At 41.3% G+C, this 10,770-nt stretch overlaps 1 protein-coding gene across 1 annotated transcript; it reads right to left on the reverse strand.

Annotated features, from left to right (window-relative positions):
- Nucleotides 1-833: 833 nt before the first annotated feature.
- LOC145043468 (putative membrane protein At4g09580) lies at nt 834-3,352 on the reverse strand. Its single transcript, XM_078992130.1, has 4 exons — nt 2,681-3,352; nt 1,565-1,832; nt 1,300-1,470; nt 834-1,194 (listed from the first exon to the last, which is right to left on the reverse strand). Exons 1-4 carry the CDS (start codon nt 2,941-2,943, stop codon nt 1,063-1,065), a joined length of 834 nt encoding a protein of 277 aa, XP_078848256.1. The 5' UTR covers nt 2,944-3,352; the 3' UTR covers nt 834-1,062.
- Between the last annotated feature and the right edge of the window lie 7,418 nt (nt 3,353-10,770).

The raw sequence follows: 10,770 nt of genomic DNA on the forward strand, positions 1-10,770 counted from the left end.
TACCAAAACTAGCTCTTCTTGCGGAAGGCATGCTGTCGGCTTTTGTCTTCCCGGTTGTGCGACTCCCTTGCGCGCTTGTTGTTTTCCTTTGCGTCGTTGTGGGGTTGGTGTGGGTTGAGTTTCGAGAACCATCTCTTCTTCCTCCGAATCATCCAACTGATCGACAAGTTGGAATTGTTGTTGAGTTTGGGGTTTAGTTTGGGTTTGAGGTTGATTTGACGAATGTTGATCGGGAAAAACAACAAAGTTTGAAAACATTTACGGAGTATCATTTGGAACGTGGACCGGATAATATTGTTTAACATTTTGGTATTGAAATTGTAGTGGAGATTGAATGGAAGCATCGAGTTGGAAACGATAAACTCCTTGTGATAATGAATCGATAGCAAAAATGTTTCGAGTAGAGGTACTTAAACTCAAAACATAAGTTTTTTTCCTTTTATCGGAGGTTGAGGTTTAATTGTCGGGATTAATTTTTTTCTTTTTGAAGAAAATAGAGGTTGTAGAGGGTTTGTTTGAAGGTAAATGAACATGAGTATTTATAAATGTTATAGAGGGTAAAAAAATTAAATTTCAAACCATTTAGCCGTTGGAATTTGAAAAAAAAAAACAAAAAAAAAATCACATTTTACCCTTCTTTAACGGTTATTCTCAAAAAAAAAACATTTTCTACCCAATCACGAAAGGAGCGAGAACGCAGCAACCGAGCCCCTCATCCCCTTCCCCGCGCAGGCCTTCTCGCACTGTTGGTGCGGTGTTCATCGGAGCGGGAAAGGTCCCTCCGCTCTTCCCGCACCCGGCTCCGTCCGGTCTAAGTAGCGACAATAGAAATATAATCGACATAAGATTGTTTCACATACATATAACAAGTATAATAGAGGTTAACATATTCGGAATCCTTCCATGGGTCTACTACATTTAGTTTACAGTCTCCTTATACATTTTGTCACTTACTATGCCCATCCTCTTGTATGGGTGTACGTATATCATAGCAATAGGGCGTGTAGCAATAATGTCTTGATGAAATGTGAAAGTAGAATGGTGTGTTTATCTATATTTGGTTCATTCATATATCCGTTTCCTCTTTAAGAGTGTTGGCAGTATGGAGATGGATCCAATGAGGAAAAGTACAGTTAATGTCTTCAAATCATACAGATCTTTAATAGACTTCAGATCTCCAAGAGCAAGCCCAGCCTGTAACACAAAAGCAAATAGATAAAAAGACGTAAATACCCCCCTTCTAGAAAAAAAAAAAAAAAAAAAAAAAAAAAAAAAACTTGTCAATGGAAACATACATACCCTGACGGTAATATAAGAGGCTGGGATGATGCCGACAACTGTAGCCAAAAAGAAGACATGAAATGGAATATCCACAATCGGAGATGCCAAATTTATGAAAAGGTTTGGTAAGCTTGGAGTTATCCTTAGAAACAGCATATAATTTAGCAGCTTGTCTCCGCGCTTTGCTATCTGAGATGAGAATTACAACAATGAACAATCCAATCAAATAGAAAGAAATGAAGTAAACAAGCAAATCAATGGATATATATATATATATATATACCTCTGTCTGAAAGAATTTTAACTTTTCTGGCCACAGCCAGGAGACTATGGGTCTTCCAATTAACTTTGACAGAAAATAGCAGGATGAAGCACCAGCAGTGGCATTAAAGACAACCAAGAAGATGCCTTTTACACCAAAAAGGGCTCCAGCAAGTAACGACATGAAAATGGTTCCAGGAATCATAAATGTTTGCATGAATATGTAAGTCGAGCAGTAGCCCAGAATGAACTTTGTTGGGTAAATGTTCGCATATGTTCCGAGCTCATCTCTGTTTTTTTTATATAAAACAAAAAAAAAAGGAATTTAAACCAATCCGAAACATGTAAATGGATGATAAGTCAATGTTGTTTCTTTTTTACTTAATGGGTACATGATTTGATCTAGTAAGTCATACTTATATATTGGTTTTTCTTTTCGACTCGATGCATAAAGAACCTAGCTTCTTTATAAATTTTCACACATTTATTTTTCCTTTCATTTCCCCAACCACTCGCAATTCTTCTTCCAAACTCTTTCCACATTTTGGATTTGCAATGTGTAATTTGTGAGTTGCTATGGCCTCTAGCCTAAATTTTGTACACAACGGTGATTCTTCTTAAGCAACCTATTTAATTTTAACGCATGGCAGGATTCATTCATTGTCATAATCCATCTAATTTCCCTATATGTTGTGTGGAGTCCTTGATTTTCTCTCCAAAACCTTGAGAAGAGAGGGGAGACTCTAAAACATATATAGAGGTGGATAGGACTGTGTCTAGCTGATGTAGGACTCCAACAATATGCAAATGAAATTCCCACCCAAACTATTTAAGTTACCTAGCCACACAATGTATGTTATATAGTATATTGTTGAACAGAACTTACCCTGAACTACATGTAAATTTTGGTAAGACGTCACATAATAAGTATATAACTCGAGTGCAACTCCTTAAAGCAGATAAAAGCCCTAGTTTTGAGCAAAGAAACATTATAAAATTTGAACAGTTTACTAATAGATTAGAAATGAGAGACACTAAGAAGTACTATACCAAAAGAATTGATCAGTTTTCAAAAATCGATAAAAGACATAAACTCCTATTATAGTAAAGAAAAAACAATGCGAGTTCTGGTACCTACTTGAGCATTCTCAGATCCGATATGGAGCGAGGCAGCTTAAGTTTGCCATACTCAGCAGCTGGCATTGTGAGATAAATGCAGAACAACCCAGTGGAAAACACCAAGAAAACACTAAAGGCCACCGTAAATTCCCATCCAGTCAGCGGAAACCTCCCGTCTAATTTGGCACCTATAGGCTTCTTACTCGTAGGGGAATCTTCGGCAGTCTCTTCATCCTTCATCAACTTTCCAGTCTCCACGACGATATTCCTCGGCGCCGCCATCAATAAGAAAACGCGTTGACGCCAGAGACAACAACAAAACCCTCAAGCTCCACCATGAGATGCTGAAGACGAAGTAGTTGATGCCATCAAGGGAGCTTAAATTATCTCGATTAACCTGGGTTTTGTGGTGTTTAGCTTGAGCTTGAGCTCGAACACGGAACTTCAATTGGATCTACAAAATTGAAGGTTCAAGAATTGCAGATCGATTGGGGTAGTTTTAAATTAGATTTTAGTCAACTGGATGAGCCCTAAAATGGAAGTTAGTTTCAGATGAATCGAATTGGGAGAGATTTAGTCGTCAATGGTGGGCGGAAAAGGCAATGAAGTGACGACGCTGAAATCAAATAAGACGCGTCTAAACGTCTATTGCTTTTAGGAGGAGTGAAAACGTTTTCAAGGATATATACGGCAGGAAAGCAAAAACCAAACATATATGCTTTCAACTTAAGAAGACGTATTGACGTGTCTATATACGTTCAACCACAATGCGGTTTATTTGGGTAGTTTATTATTTTGACTAATGGTAACTAGTGTTTGACTAATGGTAACTAGTGTGGGTTCGATACTAATTTCAAACTTTTACAAATCTCTGTAAAGACAGGAAATCAAGGAAAAAAAATTGCAGATTTGTAAGCTAACTTTCATGGCATTGAGTGATTGTGTGATTCAGACAGAAGCAGTTGTGATAGTGAGGTGAATTGGGATTCGCATGCTATGTTGTTGGTAGTTTGTTCCTTCAAATTTTTGAGCGTTGTAATAGGTTTTGATAGTGGATTGTGAGGCTGTTCTTGATAGTTTTTTGTTGTTTGATAAGAGTTTGAAATGAGGAAAGTCTAGGATATGTATGTTGTGCATATGATTGGTTTATAGTGCTAGCTTATTGATTTAGGTGTTGTTTGTTTTTTCTGATGCAAAATGTCTACAGTCTGCGGACCATATCGGTAGAGCTCTACAGTAGAAAATGTGGACCAAACGTCTGCAGTCTGAAAAAAGAAGATTGTTTGTTTTTTTTAATATCTGTGGGCTACTAAAATAAACTGAAATATAAATAAACTGATTTTTTTTAACTTCAAAAATATTTTTATGACTTTGTTATAAATAATTAACGAATCTAGATCAAATTTTATGTACTATTGTATAAAAAATAAAAATAAAAATGATATGAATTAACGTATATATTTGATAAAACCAACAACTTTGGTTGTAAAGTTATACCTAAACATTATAATTAGTGATCAAAGAATTTAATACATAAATTGATGGAAATAAACATCGATTTTTTCAATTAAATCCATTAAAAACGTACCATAAATATTTTCTCGAAAAATTGACGATATTGTATTAAATAATGTTTTATAAAATTTTGCAAAAAAATATAAGAATATATTATATTTTTTTCATATTTATATAAACAATTTCAATGACTATTATTGTAATAAATCTTTATTTATAAATTTGTCAAAAATATCATGTTTGTATCGTCGAACGTTTTTTTTAAGTTTTGTAATTTTTTTTCAAATTGTTTATCATTAATAAGGTTATAAAAACTATAAATTAAAAATTTAAAATTAAAAAAAAAAAAAAAAAAAAAAAAAACACTATAAAAGAATAAAGATATATATGTTTTTTAGGCTAGAAGATGTTAGAAGACTTTTGTCCACATCTGCGCCAGGAAGAGGATGCGCAGACATTTTTAGGTCTGCAATCTTCAAAAAAAACAAACACTCTGCAAAGGCTAATGTCTGCGCGTGGTCTGTACGGCGCAGACAGAAGAAGCCACGCAGATCTGGAAACAAAAAACAAACACTACCTTAGAGGAATCAGGACGGTTCTTGAGGAAAGTACATATAAGTGTGAAATATAGTATTGGGCCCGTACTACTGGAAGCACAAGATTTGTACCCGAGACAAGGACGAACTTAGGGATTCTAAGGGGACCTGTGTATTGGTAATTTTTGTTGTAACACCCAAAGTTTGGAAAGCCAAGAAAAGAAAGAAAACCCCAAATTCTATGGGGAGACTCAGCGAGTCCAAGGAGGGACTCGGCGAGTCCGAGCGGGATCCGGGCCGAGGTGTAAGCGACCGACTCGGTGAGTCGAGAAAGGTGACTCGGCGAGTCTGGTCTGGGCAAGGAAAACCCTAAATCCGGGACTTGGAGCTTATTTAAACGTCTCATTCTCTCCCCTACGGTTCCTTTACTGCCTCTCTAGCACAGAACAATAAACCCTAGCCGTCATAATCGTTTTGGAGCAAGATCTAACCCTTGGTGAAGCTCTTTGGAGCTTGAGAGAGAGGATAGTCATTGTGGGGCAAGAAGGGGGCCTTAGATCCAGAGTTGGTGGAGTATTTCTGAGCATTTAAAGGTAATAAATCGTTACTTTCCCTCTTTTGTTTAATAGATCAACCTTGGCTATGAGATTTGAAGCCTTTACGCCATGCTTAAGAAACTATTTCGAGTTAGAAGCCCAGATCTGAAGTTACTACTTCAGATTTGAGTGTATCTTGGCCTAGAAAGTCATAAAGCATCTGTTCTTGGGTTGATAGTGAAGCCTCTTTGTCTTAAACCCTAGTTTGGATTGTTTTAAGCCTAGATCTCTTGATCTACACATAAAGTTTGCCACTTTACGTGAGGGATAGGCCCTAGAAGTATGGATCTATGAGTTGGAAGCCCTGTTTGGCTCGAAAAGCCACTGCATGGATTAAGGACTGAATAGACTCGACGAGTCCTTTGAGGGACTCGGCGAGTAGTATGAAGATGGAGGCGAACTCGACGAGTTGGATGAACAACTCGGCGAGTCTGTTGAAGATTGCCTTGGACTCGGCGAGTCTGCTCTTGGACTCGGCGAGTCAAGTCGCGAAACCCCAAACCCTTCGAGTCAAGGCTCAGTTTAGTGAGTTGAGTGGGAACTCAGTGAGTTGGTCAGGACAGAACTCGGAAATCAGTGAACTCGGCGAGTAGGGTCAACATGGAAGGTTGACTTTGGCCAGGACTTTGACTTTGTTCGGAGTTGAGTTAGTTGACTTTTAGAGGACTGTCAGGCTAAGTGTCGTTTTGTTATTGGTAGCTCGGAGAATTAGAGGAGCAGCGTTTTAGACGGTGGTTGGTTAGCAGTCCGAGGGTTACCAGCAGAATTCAGCAGTTCAGGTGAGTTTCCTTCCAGTAGGCACGAGTCTAAGGCCACAATGCCGGCCCGTTCAGTTAGTAGTAGTTTCCGGACTTCGGTCCGATGCAGTAGTTAGTATGTTTGATGCCTTCGTGGCTCAGATAGGATTTATGTGTTATGTGTTATGTGTTCCGGGCTACGGCCCGATACAGTATGCAGTATATGTGTTCATGCTAGTTGATATGTTATGCTATGCTATGTTCAGTCAGTTTCCGGACTTCGGTCTAATGCATGGGGTAAGGCCCCAGTTAGTCCGGACTTCGGTCCGATGCAGGGGGCAAGGCCCCAGTTAGTCCGGACTTCGGTCCGATGCACGGGGCAAGGCCCCAGATAGTCCGGATCTCGGTCCGATGCAGTGGGCAAGGCCCAGTATGTGCTTTATATGTTATTGTATGTGGTAGTTTGGGGGAGCTCACTAAGCTTCGTGCTTACAGTTTCAGTTTTTGGTTTCAGGTACTCAGTTTTCAAAAGAGGAGCTCAGAAAGATTGCAGTGCACACACCATAGTCAGCTAGCCTAGGATGCTCTACTCTGATAATAAGTTGTATTTCGAATTAATGCTACGAAATTATGTTATGATTTATGTTACGGTTTTAATGAATATGGTTTTACTAATGTTTTAAAAAGAAAATTTTAGTCGTGATATTTGGGATGTTACAAGTTGGTATCAGAGCCTTGGTTTGAGGGATTCGGATCCACTTCGAATGTGTCTCAACTCAAACTAAGGAAATGGTAAAAGGTTTTCAAAAGAAAGACATTTCGAAAGAAATTTTCTTTTGGAAAGAAAGAGTTTTTGGAAAAGAAAAAAGAAATTTTAGAAAGAAAATAACTTTAAAGAGAGAAATTGGTGTGGTGCATGCAATCAGCCGAGCTCAAGTAAGTTTATGTGATGACTATCAGTTTCAGTTTCAGTTTCAGTTCCAGTTTCAGTAGAACAGCATGCTAGTATAGGACTAAGGATCTAGGAGGATGCCTTATGTGCCTGCTATATGTGCTTCAGCTTTACAAGATTTGCATGCTAGTATTGAGTAGACAATAGTAGGATAGCCTGTGTTAGGTTATGCCTGATAGTATGAGTTTAGCATTGTATGCTAGTACAGTATCTCGTTATGAAAATAGATTTGTTGGAGTAGTTTCCTGTATCCGAATGCTGCTTGCTTTGTGCTTTGTGGGACTCTGAGTGATGGGAGTTAGCCATTAGGTGAATACGTCACATCACATGTGGTCAGGGTTGAATAATCTCAGAGTGTTGATTTTGGCCCTATTACGCAACTCTTGTTTGAGTCTAACCGTTGTAGGGACGAGTCTTTTACTCGAAGGATTATCTAAGCCTCATCACATGTGATGGTATTCAGGTGATGACTAATTAGTATTACAAGGAGGCGTTCAGTAGCTAAGGACTGGTTTGAATGGAGTCAGAGGTTTCCCTAGGGCAAGCCTAGGATGAGAGTTGCAGAGATCAGTAGTAGTAGAGTGACTTGGTGGAGTTGAGGTAACTCTTGAGGAAAGTACGGATAGATGTGGAAGGTAGTATGGTCCCGTACTACTAAAAGCAGAGAATCCGTACTCGATTTAAGAGGGGTCGAGACAAAACCAGAGAACTAGTAGAGTGCGTGAGAGATCCCTCAGCAGTGGTGTGTATATTGATCAGCAGTGTGTTATATTTTTCAGCATGGTGACTTTACGCGAGACACCAGTTAGCAGTACAGGTACCAGGGAGGGATCTGGCTCGGGCTCTGGAGCTGGGCAACTTGGCGATCAGATGAAGGAGTTCATTTCCGTAGAGATTATGCGCATCATTATCGATCAAACTCCAGTGATTTTCGATTCAGTTAAAGAGGCCAATATGGAACTTATGGACAGTTATCTTGAGGCCTTTAGGGCCAAGGTGGTTTCAGGGCAGATTGGGGCTCGTCTAGAGCCCGATTCTTATGAGGTTCAGGGAGATCCCATTTCCAGCTTTTGCCATCAAGGGACAAGAGTGAGTCAGGCACGCTGTCTTCAAGAGAGACCTCTGCATGATTGGATAGTTGAGGAGGTTTCGCGAGCCATTCGCGAGGGGTTGCCCGGCATGGTCGCGAGGATTATTGATAGGTTGACTGCGAAGCTCCACGATCAGACAACAGTTGTTCAGATGATGGATGGGGTTGATAGGGTAGCTCAGGAGCGAGAGCCGGGCAGGGAGTCGGAAAGGAAGAGGAAAACAGATGGGTCACAGGTAGCCACAGGTTCGGGCAAGAGGCCCAAAGGGTCGGATTGGAGATCGAGGTACTATCAAAGCCGCAGTCGATGCGGGAAGTGTGGTAGGTCGCACTTGGGTGCGTGCAGGAGGGGTACTGGTGGTGTTATGGGCTGCTTCAGGTGCGGCCGAGTGGGTCATTTCAGCAGGGATTGCACTACTACCATTGCCCAGGGACTTGACCCGATATGTTTCCATTGCGGTCAGAGAGGTCACAAGAAGGCCCACTGTCCAGGTGTGTATGCAGCAGAGCAGGTGATAGCTCCTGCGTCTATGTCTTCGAGTACCACCAGCGGTTGCCGGGGCCGGGCTAGGGCGCCCACGGCTCGAAGCAGATTGTACCGGTTAATTTCAGCTAGGGTCCGGGCAGCGCCGGGTGTTGGAGGTATGTATCTTTTACCTTCCTGTCAATTATTATTCATGATATTATTGTTATGTTGCTGTAACGATATTTATAAGCGTATGTTTTAGGGTATCATATTACCTGTTTGTGATCGAGTTATATGCCATCTGCATACCTTGGATTTTTGGTTAGTAGTCAAGGGATGGGTTTTATCGAAAAAGGTTACTTAGGGTGCAGTAAGTGTAGCATGCCTTGGAGGGACTCAGTATGTCTCGCTAGTTTGGAGCCGTATAAGTTTTAGAAATGGAGTGGTTAGATCCCTAGCTATGGTAAGCGTGGGATTCCTCAGCAGATTAATTATGGAATGCTAGCAAGGATTTGGATTTCTATTCATTGAGCAGCGAGGTGTGGGCAGGATCGAAGTGGGGGAGAACCCTCTGGGTATGCGAGGGCAAGAGCACGCTGACCCGGAATGAGTGCGCAATCCTTGAAAAGAGAGGATAGTAGCATAGCAATGGGTGGATCAAGGAGTTCAGAATTGGGAGTTTGGGGAACTTCCCAGCAGTTAGTTCATGTATTTGATATGGTTAGTAGATGTTTGGGAATCCAGGTTGGAGGACCGTCGATAGGACTCTATTGAGTCGGAAGAAGGATCTTGAGAAAGGTTAGCAAGAGATGTTCCCGTGTTAGTAGTCAGTGGTAGAGATAGCATGTAGGGTTGTGTGGATTCAGGAGTTGGAAGTTTGGAAACTTCCCATTGTTAGTTTCATGTTCTGGATTAGTCGGCGGTTGGTGTGGGGACCAAGTCGAAGAATTTCTCGTCGGAACGTTAATTTCTTCAAGGATATAAGATGTCGAGGTAAATGAAGCATCCGATGATTGAGGGTTGATTTGAGAAGTCAGGATGAGGAATTGCTAGCAGAACTAGGGATAGACAGGAAGTCCTCAGATTAGCGATGGGTAAGCAGCGAGATAGTAGTAGTAGTGTTGTAAGTCTGCGGGGGGTAGCCGTAGCATTCACTAGCAGCCAGATAGTAGTAGTAGTGTTGTAAGTCTGCGGGGGTATCCGTAGCATTCACTAGCAGCTAGATAGTAGTAGTAGTGTTGTAAGTCTGCGGGGGTAGCCGTAACATTCACTAGCAGCCAGATAGTAGTAATAGTGTTGTAAGTCTGCGGGGGTAGCCGTAGCGTTCTCTAGCAGCCAGACAGTATTAGGGTGTTGTAAGTCTGCGGGTGTAGCCGTAGCATTCGCCAGGTTAGTAGTCAGAATGAGCGCGTTGTTTTGGATGCAAAGGGGGGGAAGCAGTAGTACCCACCAGTTCGTGTGCAGCAGAGAGCATATAGAAATCCACGGGTTGGATTTCGAATTCTCCAGAGTTTAGTCATAGTTGAGCCAACCATGCGATAGATGGATCATCAACACAGTCATGAGATCAGAGAAGCAGTGAACCATTAGGATTCATGTATGTTAAGGGCTACCATTAGCCTGGGAGCCATCATTATAGTCTTGGATTTGTTGACGTTTGGACCCGGTCGGTTAGATCGGTAGGTCGTTAGGACCACAATAACAGGATGACTAGTGGAAACTAGTTCCAAAGAAAGGTTTTGTTCAGGCAGTCCAGTGTTTCAGGCAGTTCAGTGTTGCAGGCAGTTCAGTGTTGCAGGCAGTCCAGTGTTTCAGGCAGTTCAGTGTTGCAGGTAGTCTAGTGTTTCAGGCAGTTTAGTGTTTCAGGCAGATCAATGTTTCAGGAAATTCAGTGTTGCAGGCACTCCAGTGTTTCAGGCAGTTCAGTGTTTTAGGCACTTCAATGTTTCAGGCAGTTCAGTGTTTCAGATGTTTGCAGTATTTTTGGACAATATTAATTTTGTGTCGGACTGCAAGTCCAGCCTTATTAGTTGGACCTGGGTGGTCTCAGTTCATCCGGAAGCCAGATTTGGAATAGCAGAATTTTCAGTCAGTAGCAATGCGAGTATGCAGCGTATGGTAGGTTTTAGTCTGTTGTTCGTGGGGTGAGCGACACCAAATGGTAGTAGAAAGAATGCCCAGTGGATACTGGCGATGATGACCCGTACTGGGAGTAGC

The sequence above is a fragment of the Lactuca saligna genome, chromosome 4, assembly GCF_052625555.1.
Source record: "Lactuca saligna cultivar CGN05327 chromosome 4, ASM5262555v1, whole genome shotgun sequence".
NCBI classification, from domain to species: domain Eukaryota; kingdom Viridiplantae; phylum Streptophyta; class Magnoliopsida; order Asterales; family Asteraceae; genus Lactuca; species Lactuca saligna.